General features: G+C 41.7%; 1 protein-coding gene across 18 annotated transcripts in view; it reads right to left on the reverse strand.

The window, feature by feature from the left end:
- Positions 1–16,418, reverse strand: part of ARVCF (ARVCF delta catenin family member) — a 446,960-nt gene that overhangs the window by 108,556 nt on the left and 321,986 nt on the right. For all 18 annotated transcript variants that reach the window (XM_048822053.2, XM_048822054.2, XM_048822067.2 and 15 more), the window contains one exon: positions 5,164–5,663. In XM_048822053.2, coding sequence (XP_048678010.2) covers positions 5,164–5,663 — 500 coding nt within the window. The remainder of the gene's footprint in view (positions 1–5,163; positions 5,664–16,418) is intronic.

Consider the following 16,418-nt stretch of genomic DNA (forward strand, 5'->3'; position numbering starts at 1 on the left):
CTATTGCCTTGCAGAAGATAATCAATTTTCTCTCTCATTCATAAGAGCTAGCTTGAATATACATGTAGGTTTCAAGCTACCCAAGGCATCAAGCATAGGCAGAAGCAACAAGGTTGTCTTTTTAAAGTAGTTTGGTTGATAAAACTGTTTTTATAAATCCTCACTTCACAGCATATAAAAACAATTTAAGCCCACAGTTCCAAATGCTGTGGGCCCCACCTTCCAGTAGCTGTCTATGATGGGCAGGTTTAAAGAAAGTGTGTCAAACACAGACATGCTAACATCTTTTGAAATCCAAACAGAATCTTCTTTCTTACTTTGCTTAGTTGCAGAATCCAGTGTTACTATTAAATTAAAAAAAACCAAGAACCTGTTTACTCTTTCATCTATGCAGCACACTGAATCATTTATCATCTAAAATAAATTGCATATATTCGCTGGGTGCTCTTGATGTTAGTTGATCTTGTAGTCATCTGTCTGACATGTATTCTATTATATATGCAGTCTTTTAAAAAATAAAATAAAATTGAGCTCTGGTGATGGGAGTTGGGCATCCCAAGCTGAAAGAGGCCAAGCACAGGTCCTGAAGATAAATTACTGGGTTACAGAGTGCATCATGAAATATATATTCTTTTGACAGGTTTCCCAACAGAAAAAAGGAGTAAATTCACCTGTAATTAGAAAATATGCTGCTCATAGTAGTGGACTTACAAGAGGAGTTAGTGCCCGCTGAAATGAATTCTGGTTAGCTGCTAGGCTTCTAACATACATTAATTAATGCCCACAAGAAATGGATTCTGATTGGCTGCATCAAACAGCAACTTTCTACATAGAACATTATTAGATCAAAAGATTTTCTCCTTAGAACATTTAAGGTCAATCATTTTTCAATTAAACCCAATTTGCCAATACAGAGTGTCAGAAGAATAATGTTCTGCACCACTTAAAATATCATGCAGTGTCATTAAACAACAAAATTACATTTCAATGAGCACACAAAGAATGAAAAATTCATTAAAGCTACTAACTTCTGATTGCTTGTCAAAAGAGTATAATAGAATTTCTGTCTTGCATATCTGATGGGAACATTTGTTCCACACCAAACCTTATCATTCAAGATAAAAACCTTTGCAGCTTTCCCAGTCAGAACAGATTTCTTTCTTTATCAGCTCAGCTCTCATTTCTGAAGTCAGAAAATGATCCATTGAATGGGTAGTTTTGCACAGTCCCAAGAGGATAACTGCGGACTGATTCAAGGAGGAGCTCCACAGAGTAGCATTTCTGATTGCAGCTCAAGTCATAGTGTAGCTGTGAAAGCCTTAATAAACTGAGATTTCTGCAGTACAATAAGTGCAGGTTGTTTGTGCAACCCTAGATTTTTTTTAAAAAAGAGAACTAGAGGATACAGCATGACTATATCTTTGGGGATTGGTAGGTATTTTTAAATGCCTAACATGCCTGGCGTGCACTGAGGGCCATCATGCTCGAATGCCATTCTAGGCTATACACAGAACTTCTAGTAAAAGAGCTATGATGTCAAGCAACAACAGGCTTTCAGTTCCGAGGCAGGTGATACCACGAGATGGGAAAAGCTACACAGACTTACCTAGTCTAGCAGTCATGTGATATCAGAATACTGAAACCTGACTGTAGACTGCTGAGTGATACGATGAGTATGTCTACCCAGCAACCTCCTCTCGCTCCAGCAGTGAGTCTCACTACCAGGGTCAACTGACTTGGGCCCGTGGAGCTCGCGCTGCGGGGCTAAAAATAGCCGTGTAGATGTTCGGATTCAGGCTGAAGCCTGGGCTCTCAGACCCTCCCCACTTGCCAAGTTTCAGAGCACAGGCTTCAGCCTGAATCTGAACAGCTACACTGCTATTTTTAACCCCACAACACAAGCCCAACTCAGTTGACCTGAGCAATGAGACTCACCACAGCAGGTTGGTTTATTTATTTTTATTTTTTTGCCGTGTAGATGCATCCAGTGATTGTTTAACCTGTGTCCTTTCAGAGTTAGTATCCTAGGATATATATTGATGTATATATCTAGGCCGGGTTTTTGTTTTAGAGGAGCTTAAGGGAGTCCAGTGCCCAAATTGCAATGGGATTTGGGGGCATAACTCACTTAGACCCTTTGGAAATCTCAGCCCTATTTTATAATGCAACCACACCTAGAATAGTCAATTAATGGCTGGCCACAATTCAGATCTGAATAGCAATCACTATCACAATTAGTGTAGATAACGTGTAACAACTGGTCTGAAGTTGCAGCCTTTTAAAAGAAGCAATTAAATTTATTCTTCTTTACCTCCATCTGAATCTGAACAAACTTCTGTATGGTGGCAAAAGTTCTCAAAGGTTTAATTCCAGACAGAATAAAATGCATTCATGGCAAACGCATACTCTGATCGACTGCAGTGGGAAGTAATCCTGATACAAAGTCAACTTATCATCATCATGATGAGATCTCCAGAACTGTAAACAGTGCACGTAACACTGCAGAGCATGCAGTCCTTTTGCAGTAGCATTGGCTGAATGCTCCTCTTGTATTGTTTTAAAGACTTGAATCTTATTTCTCCCTGGTCTTGTCCTTCGGAATTCTTTTTTTGATGGAGGACTTGTGGCACCTTAGAGACTAACAAATTTATTTGAGCATAAGCTTTTGTGAGCTACAGCTCACTTCATCTCAGTGGTGCAGGAAGGGATAGCTCAGTGGTTTGAGCATTGGCCTGCTAAACCCAGGGTTGTGAGTTCAATCCTTGAGGGGGCCATTTAGGGATCGGGGCACAAATTGGGGATTGGCCCTGCTTTGAGCAGGGGGTTGGACTAGATGACCTCCTGAGGTCCCTTCCAACCCTGATATTCTATGATTCTAAGTGAGCTGTAGCTCACGAAAGCTTATGCTCAAATAAATTTGTTAGTCTCTAAGGTGCCACACGTCCTCCTTTTCTTTTTTCGCATACAGACTAACACGGCTGCCACTCTGAAACCTTTTTTTGATGGGCAGTTCAGTCTCAGCTGAGTCTGAATATCAGCTGTGATTCCACCAGCCTCAGCCCACACAGTTGTTGTTGAAACTCTGTTCCCTTCGGCATTACTGCTAGAATGTTTAACACCCAGTTCTGACGCTATTGCTTTAAGAGTAGAATTAAATTCATCCTGCATAGATGGAGATTAAAGAATCATCATCTGTTGCTGGACATCTGTTTAGGTTAATACTTTTAAACATTCCTAGGGTTTCTCAGTAGAGAAAAAACAGCTTAAAATAGCAAGTAGGAACTATACCTACATAAGGACGCAGAACAAAATTACTAATTTTACTTCTGAGGTAGGATCAAATGGCACATACTTACACTGTGAAATTAATTCATCAGTCGGGATTCAAAGCAAACACCATTCAGAGGGAAAGGGGGCAAACTCCAGTTTGTTTTTGCCATCTCTGAGATGACTGATTACCACTTAACATTATAATGATGTTCCTCCAGAGTAAATTATAGACTAGCTTTTTCTTTTTTGAATCTGACAAAATAAATGTGTTCCTTGGCAGAGCTCTGGAAATGAGTTTTGAACAAACCAGAACTGCAGAGAAATGCATTTTATTTATCCAATTTTTTTTTAAAAGGACAAAATACAAAGTCAGCCATCCTGCTGAATCAAATACTTTAGCAAAAGGCTCCTCTTTCCTAGCTCTATGGAGAAGGACTGGAAGGAGGGAAGTTAGTTTGTGGATTGCATGGTTAGGCCCAGTTTGCTGAATAAATAAAAATGCTTGAGGAAGGACAAGCATCTCAGTACCAATATCCATCTCAAAGGATGATGTCTGGTAAAAGCCTGGAGAGTTGCCACAAGTCCTGCAGTGATTATAGCATTATAATGTTTACCTCAAATGTATTATGCCACATTTTATGATTGAATTTGCTTGGCAGATCCCAATACAGATGAGGTAGCTAAACATTTCAATCATACAGGCCTATTTTCACATGCTTAGTGCTTTCTGAAAAACTCTATTTTTGGAGTAAAATCCTCCATCTGGTCTCCATCTAACTGTCATTCCTCCTCCTCCCCCACCCCTGACTCTTCAAAGGGGGGAAAATCTATGTTCCTGCTTTCGAATTATGGGAGGCTGAAGAAGAATAAGTCTCCACAATGTGAAGAGTTGTTGACATGCTTTCTCACCCCCCTCCACATATGTAACTCAATGGCTGAACTTTGAAACCTGGCATGTAATTCACTACTCATTTTGGAGTATGTCCAAGGCTAAGTTCAGACAAAAGCTGGTTGAATAATGGAGCCACAAATAATTGGAAAAAAAAAATCACTGCTAAGTATATACCGGCAGTTTTTTTAAAAAAACGGCAGTGCCTCCTTTCCTGAAATTATAATGAACATTCCCTCTCCCAAAACTGTCTCAGCAGCAGCCCCTGTGCCTGTCAATCTGAAAATTTTCTAGCCTTTATAGCATTAGCCACACAACCTCACCACACATTGCACAGCACCTTGGTTTTTCCCCTGAATAGATAGGTGCATGCAGCTACACTGTGACGCACTTAATGCGGCAGCATCCAGTGGGTCTCATAACATCAGGCGCTTAAGGACATAACACATGTCTTCACAGCAAGCAACTCGAGTTTTGCCCATAACCCAACTCCCAGCTACACGCACAAATCTCGAATTTGAGTTATGTGGTGCTCGTAGGGCTCTTGATGCCGTAACTAGTAATGTAGCGGGGATGCAATTCACTCTGTGCTGCTAATCCAATCACTCTGTGTAACTCGAGTGTTGTTGCTCTCAATCCAGCTAGGCTTGCTGGAGTGAACTAACTTGATCTGTTACATATATGTAGCCCTCTTAGGGCTTGTATTCACTGTAACATCCTGGAAGGTATGAGAGCCCAAGGCACCCACAAAGCTAGACTTCTATGGTGTAGAGCTCCCGAGCGTACTTTGAACTTTTAGTGCACAGCAGCAGGGTCCACACAGACCTCCTGCAGTGTTGTAGATTTACACCCCCACATGCCTCACGCTAACTCAGCATACAGACATGCCCTGAGACAAATGACTGCAGCCAGTGGTTCATAACTCTTAGACAATCTTGCCACCTTCAAAAATTCTTGTTCCCAAAACCAATAAAGCCTTCCCCTGAAAAAATACAGACACTGACCTGTAATGAGCTCTCTGACTTCCATGTCGTTTGTCTTCCGCAATAACCTGATCAATGCCGGGATCCCATCACAGTTCTTTATAGCCACCTTGTTCTCGTTATCCTTCCCATAAGAGATGTTTCTGAGAGCCCCACAAGCTTTGCGATGGACCTCTGGCTTTGGGTGATCTAGCAGCCCCACCAAGATGGGAATCCCTTTTAGATGCCTCACATCCTTTTTTATTTTGTCGTTCTCATAGCACAGGTGCTGCAAGTATGCTGCCGCGTTGGACTTGACTGGATCGATGGGGTGACTGAGCATGGCAATCACTTCAGGGAGGTCAGGGTCCCGCCACCTGGGGTCTTTGCGGATGCTGTCAATGGAGGGGGAGCGCTTGCCCAGGCGTTCGATGCTAGCCATGCTCCCCCTCTCAGGCTGTGCTAATGGTGCTGCGTAGCCACCGTGAAGGTAAGGGATCCTCTCGTCAACCATCTCTGTCTCAACAGGGTCATCGTAGCCCCTGAACAGAGAAGAACATTTCAAAATTAAAAAAAAAAAAGTATTTAATATTCAGTGCTGTTGAGCCAGGATTAACATCTGGGTGATGATCAATCTTTTTAACCTCACACATGCATTAGCGGTAGGATATTTGCATTTTTCAAAGAGTGTTTTTCTGGCCATACCAAAATTAAGCAGCATTAATCACCACTCAGCAATGAGGAGACCATAGCATAATATTTGTTTGGTGAGCAGTAAAACGATGACAGGAACTGTAAGTCAGCAACGTTGCTTTCATTTAGGTATTTTACCAAAGTAGTTATGATAGAACTGGGTTACATTTAGTGGGAAACACTAAACCTCATTAATGATGATCCTCTTATGATGAGCTAGAAATCTAATTAAAGGCATCCAAGGTATGGACAGAAAGCACCTCTCAACTACTTGTAGTTCCTCCCCAAACACTGCACCAACACACACACTTTTTAGCAAGGATAACAAGGTCCATTACATTTCCAATTCAGAGCACGTGTTACTGGGGCCCAGACAAGCTCCCTCAGTTCATCAATGATCGTTTGCAAAAGGTGGAGGAACACCCAAGTTTTGGAATCAGAGCTCATACCAAACAGATCTTCTGCAGAGTGGTCCAGGATTGGGGCACTCAACTGATAGTGAGGAGGCCAAGGTTTCCCAGCTCTGCCACTGAACTGCAATGTGACCTAGGGTAAGTCACTCCACCACCCTGTCACTTCCCTCCCGGACAGTGGCTAAGCCTAGATGCAAGCCGCCAGCTGCAGTCATTCTGTGCATTAGGAACAACTGTACTGATCTCTTTCTAACAGTGGTGTAATTTATTGTATATAGTTTGTGCAATAAGGGCAGCCACAATCACCCAAAATATTTTTGCCCTCCGTAGAAAAGCCCTGATTCTAGGAACAGTATATAATAGTAGTTGAAATTGACTTTTTAATGGCAGTCACTGTAATTCTATCCTCCTACTTTGAAAAAGATCATATCTTGAGCAACCAGTTGTGAAGTTTCTTCAGAATATTTGTAAGGAGATACATTTTCAGCTTAAGAACTTGTTATTGAAAGAGACAGATAGATATAGTTTGACATTTTGAACAAAGTGACATTTGGGAGGGGGGGCCTTACCTCACATCCTGTAGGCTCAGCATTTCACAAACTATCTACAGCAATGAGTAAATGGGTAAAATGGGACACAGCAATGGGTAAAATCCCACCAGTGCGTAACATACTGCACAGCAGTGGGGTGAAGGGGAAAAAAAATATCAGCCATCGGTGCAGGGGCCATCAATCCTGAAAACACAAGAATATTCTTAACTTTATGTACACAAGTGAACCCACTGGCTTACAGAATGACCCATGTATAAAGTTAAAAATGTGCACAAACATTTTCAGAATCAGGGCCTTGTTTATTAAAGTTTCAACCAAAAGACCCACACATAGTAAACTCAGTTTATCTGCCTCTGAAGAATGAAGGGCCAAGTTAGTCCTACAAGGCTCTGAACCTGTGTTCCAAGGAGTCTAACTGTTTTAAACCAGATGCTTAAGATCACTAGGCGATCCATACAGCTATGGTGTACAACGGGGGGTTTTCTGCCCCTCTTCCAATTAATAGTGGTTTTTGTATCTGCTAAAATAAAGGAACTTCTTAGAAGTTAATTATATTACTTCTTTCATTGCTCAGTAAACCTGACAGATGGGATGACCATCAATAGAAATTAAGGTTACTATTTAGCAAAGCCCCACAGAATCCAAGACAACACAGCCCTTCCCACGCAGTGTGTGTGTGTACTGCAATTTTAATTTTAGAAACAGTCATGAAATTGTAAGTACAGCTTATTTGCTTTTTTTAAACAGTGGAAGCCTTTGCCAGCTGCCATTGTTCTGGGCAGATTGGAACTGTGGCTCTCTCAGTCAAGCAAGCAATTTTAAATTGCAGGAAAGAGGTCCTTAAACTTGGATTTTAGGCACACATTGTGCATAGCTGAAATATTCCTGATGTCATGCAGAAGGCTATATAGACTACTACTATTTTGCAAGAAGGAACACAGTAATATTCTAAGGGACTGCTAATTAAACTAGAACCCCAAGGAGAAGAGCAACTGGGGACAGGGTCTGAACTCAGAATAATACAATTAACGTCTATATGTTAAAAGCATCTCTTCCAACTTTAAGTTACTTTAATTGCTGATCTTAACCAGAAATGGAGGGGGGAGGGGGTGGGGGAGAGGATATAAATGGGCAGGTGTTCAAAACACTCAGAAAGAAACTGAAGAAAATCCTTTTATTGATGCAGTTATTTGTGCATGCATAATTCATTACTTTCTTTAGGCTGTAATTTACAGTGTCTGAACAGCCATTACATTTCCCATTATGTAACAAAGCTGTTTTCAGTCTTCATTATAAGGGGAAGTAATAACATTAAAATGATTTATTCCCATTTACAAGACAAAAAGGATAAAGAAAACACCAGAACTCTAATGCAATGAGCAAGATTGTGTTTTTACATGCACCTAGGATACAATGAAAACACGCTAGCTCCTTGCCTCAATCTTGCTCCTAATGCCGTATCTTTACTGTGCCCGGCAAAGCAGTAGAGGGAGACAGAGATGAGCACAAACAGTCACCCTCTACATGGCTGCTGTTGTGATGAGGTGACTTGTCAATCACCAAGGGTCAGTCAGATCAACTGTCTACAAGGTAACTACCTATAACTTCAATTGAACTGTAAAATTAAATAAGCATTATTCTCGTCCCACTAACCATGGGGTTTCCATGCACAAAGATGAAGATAATTATTGTCTAGGGATGAGGCCGGTTACCTCACCACAGTGAAACCTCTCTTCAGCTCAGAATTGGTCTTGTTATTCAAATTGCATGGGCGGTCCGCCGTATGCCCAAACATAGTCTCCTTGATTTCATCATCTGCTCACAGGAATCAGATTGAAGACCCTAATGGTGTGGAGTCAAGCGAAAGCACCATGCTCTCTTGTATGACACAATGCTAAATTATTATATTACCACCAATTATTATTAAATGTAAAATATTTAAAATAAATTAAAATTCTCATAAGTATTTACAACTCTAAGAAAGGATCAAATCCAGTTTTAATATACTTTGTAGAACCAAAATGGGGAGAAAAGATTTTGTGCCTTGAATTACTCCAATAAGAAGGATTCAACACAACGACCTATTGATTTTGCTGAGGCTTGCTGTAAAAATATCACTCCCTGATGAAATCCATTCATTTCAGCACAACCTTGTGTTCAATATGAGAAGGTATCAGATGCCTCAAATTCCTTGAGAGGGGATGTGCTCCTGAGCTCCTAAGCCAGCAAAAGACTGCGTGTAGATCAAAGTCAAGGAAAGCAGATGAAGAAAAAGGAAACACTCCTTTGTAGCCATCAGCAACAGCTCTTGACCAGTCAAGCAGCACCACATAAGCTGCTAGCTCATAATCAAACTAGAAGCACAAACTGACAATGAAAACACAAAAGCCCAAACTGCACAAAACGTTGGCAGGTGCCCACTGCTATTAATTCTTGACCCTTTTATAAAGTCTGATTCCTGCGCAGGCTTTTCAGGCTTTCCTCAAACTCTGTTCCTACCACCCAAAGCCTTCTTCAATGGGACAGTTATTAGAGTGAAACAAACAGGATTACGAATCTGTTGCCATCCCTATAGAATATAAAGACATTTGCCTTCAAACAAGATAAACAATTACTTTAAAGCATTTTCTGGGGAACTATTAATACGCTGTACAAAGTGTTAATAAGCGCACACAAATTTTGGTCCAACGCACCTCAGCTGAATGAAGAAGGGAGTTTTTCCTCATCCAGTGCTTGGTTAACCTATCAGAAACAGAAACAGCCTCCCCATCCAGCACAAGTAACATCTGGAAGATTGCCATGCAGGGGAATGAGTTAATATCTGGGAATCCAGAGCTGCTGCAATGGAACGAAAGGCAATAGAAGAGGGTTCACATGTTTCTGTTTGAGCCCACATTCAAAACGGTGATAAAGTCATTACGCCGGGGGGGGGAGGGGGGGGAGGGGACGGACCAGCAATTTAAAAAAAATGGAAAGAAGTGTTTGTGGGATTTTAAGTGGGAAACTTGAAAATGACAATTCTGCCTTTCCTCAATAATGTCAAAAGGCAGGAAGACACAGCCAACTAGAACAGGTCATTTTCCATCTGCAAAGAGTGCAGAAGTGCTCATGGACATCCACAAACATGGAACAACCACAAAGCCCCCTAGTGGCTAATAAAAACAAGCTTGCTTTGCTGAGGCGGAACCTTAAAATTAAAATAATAATTAAAAAAAGACAATTCTGAACTAGCAGCACCAGAGTGTTCTTCATTCAGCCTGACTCTGGCCAGGTATCTCAGTACACTTCCATCCCCGGCAAGATGGTGTCTCCAGGTTAACTGCATTCTGCTGTAATTTTTATGCTTACCTGCTCCCTCCCTTTTTTTAAAAAAAATAAGCTGACCTGCATTGAAAGTACTTGCCTGCGCATTGCTATGAAATCAAAATCTGATAAGGATGTAGTCCTGTTCAAAGCGAAAGACTAAGTATCTAGAAAATTTAAATTTAAATTAAATTTTCCTTTTATTCAGAGTTTTAAAAGCATCAAAACAAAGATCCAGATTACTTATCTCCCAATTTCAAACTCTCACAATCCATAGGTTTAAACAGTAGAAGTAGAAGGGATACTGTCATGGTTATTAGAACTTAAAAATTGGCTTGCTCGGGTATTTGGGATGTTCCAGACTATCTTTTACTTTACAAGTGAGTTGTAAGGTTTTCTTTTGTTTTAATTGGGCTTGTGCCCCTTTTTTATTTACTCTTTCAAAATATTAAAAAGAGGCCTGAAAAAACTTTGTTTTATAAACTTTAGAAATTCAGGTTCTACTTAGCTTAGAATACTCTACAGCCATGAACACAACAGGGGATTTTAGCAAACCAAACCAAACCAACCCAACCCACACTATTGATACTCCACCGGTGGAATGCTGACACTGAAGACGACAAGAGAGTGAAAGTTGGGCAATTGAGGGGGAGAAGGGATTTAGAATTAGACTGTTTAAAATTCTGGTTTTTACTAGTTTTTGTTAATATCCAGTTAACCTATATAATCAAACAACAGCATGGGAACAGGGGCCTTTGTTAAAATGATTTAGCATTTCCTGCCCCTCAATCAAATTGTGTAAGGTCACACTATACGTCTTGATAGACCCCAACAAATGCTCCAGTAAAATTAAAAACCCCATAGTTGGTAGTCCTGATACTTCCAGCATTTAAAAAAAATACAGAAACCACTTGTGTATATAAAAAACTTATGAAGGACGCAAACAAGGCATGAATCCAATTTAAAAAAATACTTTTACAAGTCACCTTTAAAAGTAAGCAGGGGACCTATTTTACCATAGAATCAAAATGCATTTCTCTCACCCCAACTTACTGTGGAACCCATTGTAAATAAACCTGTGCACATTCCTCATGAACAGAGCACAATATGTCAATTTGCTCCTTTTAATAGCAATTCAACTTGCAGCAAGGACCAGTTAAAAAGAAATTCCATCGTTGTTTTTATCTTCCCTAGTTATAATAGGGGACAAATGTTAAAAATTCATTTTTAGGTATAGAAACTTTTAGTGTCCCTTTATGAATGAAGCCTTCACTCAATGCACTAGTTTGTGGAATGCAGGCAGACGTTAATTAGTCTTGTATTTGACATACTTTGGTGGTTTAATTCTTTTTTTAAATATGCATTTTAGACATACAGAGAGACATCCAAAAGAGCTTCAGCATCGGTCTAAAATTCTGCCAGGTCTCATTTGCCAGGAAAAATGATCTAGTGTCAATCGTTCATAGGGTTGCCAACTTTATACTTGCACAAAACAGAACACTCTTACTCAGCTCCCTCCCCCACTCACTCCAACCCCCCTCCCTCTCCCAACCCTCACTCACTCGCTCATTTTCACCAGGCTGGCTGAGGGGCTTGGGGTGTAAGAAGGGGCGAGGGCTCTGGCTAGGGGTGTGGGCTCTGGGGTGGGGCTGGGGCTGGGGATGAGGAGCTTGGAGTTCAGGATAGGGCTCTGGGCTGGGGCAGGGCGTTGGGGTGTGGGCTCCGGCTGTGGGTGCAGACTCTCGGGTGGGGCTGGGGATGAGGGGTTTGAGATGTAGGAGAGTGCTCCAGGCTGGGACTGAACTGTTCAGAGGGCAGGAGGGGGATCAAGGCTGGGGTGCAGGGTGTGTGTGTGACGGCTCCAGATGGAGGTGTGGGGTGCAGGAAGGGTTTCTAGGCTGCGGCAGAGGGGTTGAGGTGTGGGGCTGAGGATGAGGGGTTTGGGGTGTAGGAGGGGGCTTCAGGCTGGGACCGAGGGATTCAGAGGGGGATCAGGGCTGGGGCAGGGAGTTAGGGCGTGGGGGGCGAGAGCTCTGGCTGAGGGTTGCGGGCTCTGGGCTGGGACTGAGGATGAGAGGTTGGGGTGCAGGAGGGTTCTCCAAGCTGTGATCAAGGGGTTCGGAGGGCAGGAGGGGGATTAGGGTGGGACGGGGAGCGGGAGGGGGTTGGGGTGCAGACTCCGGGCCACGCTTACCTCAGGCAGCTCCCGGAAGCAGCGGCATGTCCCCCCTCTGGCTTCTATGCGGAAGTGTGGCCAGGCAGCTCTGTGTGCTTCCCCAGCTGCAGGCGCCACCCCCGCAGCTCCCATTGACTGCAATTCCTGGCCAATGGGAGCTGCGGAGCTGGCGCTTGGGGCAGGGGTAGGGTGCGGAGCCCCCTGGCTGCCCCTATGTATAGGAGCCAGAAGGGGGACATGCCGCTGCTTCCAGGAGCCGTGTGGAGCCAATACAAACAGGGAGCCTGCCTTAGCACTGCTGCACCGCCGACCGGCCAGCGGTGCTGACTGGAGCTACCAGGGTCACTTTTCGACACCTGGCAGCCCTAGTTGTTCACTAGTCCAAGTGATAGTGCATGGAGAATTGCACTCATTACCGCAGGTCAGGTTTTGAAATTTTTGCACCTGATGCTGTTTATGTTTGTGTTTTACCTCCTTCAAGAGAACGCAAACTAAGCGTCTTGTCATCTACACTCCAGTGTTGGGGACATGGCGTTAATATCAATAACAAAGTTGCCTGAATTCTGAATTTTACAGACCGAGGGGCCCATTCTAAAAATGTGTATGATCCCAACAAACACTCTCAATATAGAGAGCCAGAATGGCGGACTGACTTTACAAAACACACACAGCCACATGCACAGGAGTGCAAACAAATGGAAAAATTGCCTTTGTACACGCATCTGTATTTGAAGAAGATCTGAATCCCCTCCCCATCGCCCCAATTTATATTCAAATACAACTGATTTAAATTAGGCCAGTGATGAGAGGAGTGTGAGAACACTGTCAATAGCTGGCTGATCGGAGAGTGGATAAAACTTCCACCAACTGGGAAAGGCAATGTGCAGATATAACCCACCTGACTAGGATCCTCTACTTAGAGAGTTAGATCACTTCAACACAATGCAGTAGACCTAGATGACTAGCTTTTATCCAAGTTTTCTGGGATGGAATGGGAGTAAGTTCAGTAACTCTGCCACCAGGTATAGATCAAGAAGTTTATTATTTTAAACTCTAGTAACATCTTAATGCAGCAATAGCGGAGAAGAACCTTCATTTAAAAATAAAAAAAAAAAAAAAAAAAGTCTTACACTTGGATTTCTGCCATGATCTGGGTAAGCATCCAAACAAGAGTCCAGCTCATTCCCATCTCCACACAATGAAGGAGCAGAAGATGCTGTGGTTTAATGAAGTACATAGTGATCTGTTCCCAAGCATTCTATTTGGCATTATGTTTGTTGTGTGTAATTTATTCCTAGAATTATCTACCTTTACTGAAAATGACATGGGACAAAATAAATCCGCTGGTCTTTTCCAAACTCCAGGGAATATTTGTGGACACCAGAAAAATCGCCACACACAATTAATCCCTGCTCAGGAATTGGATGTTGGAACTGGAGCAGCATGCGGGTTGGCAAAACCAGTGCAGATCTGAGGTATTTCAAGAGCATCTATCACAGGCATGTTTCAATTTAACTCACAGATAATACCAAGGTCACTGCCAAATGCAAAAAGTCCTGTGCCTGGTTCAGGCCCAAAGGCCCCAGTCTTAAAGAAGACAATTCAGAAGGGTTAGATTTGTTCCAATTTCCTCCTCTGTATGCAAGGTTTTATAGTTTCTCTTGTGGAAGTGATTAATTCCAGGTCTACTTTGGTTTGGGATCAACCATTCCCCTATTTAACACCCCTTCCCTGGCATTCCTCCGTGAGCAGTACCTTCCCTGCAGGTATTGATGAGAATCACTGTATGTCTTGTCCTCATACAACACTGTGCTGAGAGAAGTCTCATATGGTATGTGTTAAGAATAGGCACCACCAACCTCAACCTCCTTTATTCTACCTGCCTGTGAAGACGAATTGCTCACAATGTGCTTTTATCCTTTAATTTTTCTGCTATTTGCGCCACTAGCAGCATACATTGCCCTGGGACTTGCCTTCCTCTGAAGGATCAGGTATGGGTTATTGCCAAAGACTGGATATTAAAAGTGTTATCAGACACTTCCATCACTACTTATTTAGGCCTAAATGGAAAGAGGACTATTTAACATCTCAGGGCCATACAGTGGCCTGTATAAAACGAAGCTTGATCTTGCTCCTATTTCTAGAGAACAAATATCCACAACACAAACTGCCACCACAGTCTGCGACCTTGGGCGATAGTTTTAACGGACAGTCGAAGATGAAAACTAACCTGCCATCTTGTCTCAAATTTAAAAAGATCCCTCCCAGTTTTCTTTGAGGCACAATGGTTGAAGCTTCTATTACCATCATCATCCTATTCTATGCATAGAGGACTTCAGCTTCCAGTGCCATCTATTTATTACCTTTTATGGGCACAGTGATGCTGGTAAACCAGGTGCCAGCTCTTGCCAAGTCTGCAGGCACCAGCAGAGCACTGACAAATTCATAGCTGGAAGCCAGACCAGCTCACCTATATGTTAATATTGTTCAAGATAGGTGTTAGACTTGTAAAAATGCATTTAGATTCTATAAAATACTTGTAAGTTGCTGTATGCATTAATCTTACTTGAAATGTCTGTATTCCAAGATAAAATATAGGTTTTTTGACCTGGGTTAAGCCCTAAAAAGACATTCAATGCTGATAGATTACTATATCTGACACTTTTTGAATCGCAGACAAACTTCTTCATGTATATATGATTGCTTGCTTTAACCTGTAAAAAAAACCTTTCATTTCTTTTTCCTACTTTTTAGTTAAATTTATTATAGGCTACCAGTGTTGTCTTTGATAATGAAATCTAAGGTACAAATTGATCTGGGGCACGTGACTGGTCTTTTGGGTCTGGAAGTAGCCTGAATATTTTGCAATTTTTGATATAAGTGACCATTTATCACTAAGTCCAGCTTGCCTGGATGTCAAGATAGACTGGAAATCTCAAGGGGACTGATTGTGACTCCATGGTAAGACTGTTTCAGTGATCTAGGAGTTCACATTTGTTACTGGGTTGATGAAATCTAATAGAACATACTGCCAGTTTGGGGTGTCTGCCCTGAGGTTGGCACTCTTGGTCGTGAGCCACTCCAGACAGTCTGATAGGCAGTAACTTTACTTTTAAGATGAAAAGACTAAAGAGAATTAAAAAGCTGTAATCACGCACTAATTACTTGGGGCTTCAATCCTTAAACATGAAGCACTATTTATTGTCATTAGCTTCTTATAGATCAAGGGCATACCTGAGATGTAGGTTTAATTGTTTAAATATTTCTTTGAATAGTTGTAAATGTTTAAGAGCAACTATTTTATGAAGTAGCTCTCATTCACTCCTTTTACGTTTTCACAAGCTAAACTTTACTGCCACATTCAGATTAATTGCTTGTCAAAGCCCCTTGATCATATGAAATATGGAAAAACAACAAAAGAAATGCAAAACAAAACCTGTAAATTGGTCCTAACAAGACTGCAGTGGAACAATAAATCAAAGGGATGTTTCAAAACTTTTGAAAATGCAAAATTGATAGGTTCTAAGAGAGTATTTAGTTATTCATCCTGCATGCAGTTTGCAAAATGGCAACAAAAATTGAAGTCCCCTGTTGCCTGACTGCTTTTAACAAGGGCTATAAAATAAAATTTTGCCTCAAGGTAACAGAGAGGTTATTCGAGTTTGGTAGATCAATCAATATTTCAGTACCCATCAACTGCCAGATTAGTGTTCATTTCAACCCCCAATGTATGCAAGTGTGAGAGAGAAAGAGTTAGCCTGCGAGACTGCAGGCTTGCATCATGTAGAATTTCCAGAAGCTCCTGTACAGCTCTGGCTTCTTTTCTTTTTTCTCTTTTTCGTTTGTTGGTGCCAGTTTGGTGGCATTTGCTTTTTTGTCTCTTCAGAAGGAATCTCCAATGGAGGGGTCAATGGAACTAGATCCAGGTTACTGTACTCAAGATTTTAACTTATTTTAAATGATAAATAATGGAAATTAAGCAGACATCTTCATAGACGGACCAGGCTTGTATTCTAACTAGATCAACCCAGAAGGGGGGGGAGGGGGAAGGAGGGAGACACAGCAAATGACAAGTCATTATATGTCATAGCTAGAAATGACACACGCTTTCAAGGTTTAGAAAGCCAATGAGTGATTTCAACTGGAAAGAAATCCCTTGCT

Source organism: Caretta caretta, chromosome 15 (genome assembly GCF_965140235.1).
Source record: "Caretta caretta isolate rCarCar2 chromosome 15, rCarCar1.hap1, whole genome shotgun sequence".
NCBI classification, from domain to species: Eukaryota; Metazoa; Chordata; order Testudines; family Cheloniidae; genus Caretta; species Caretta caretta.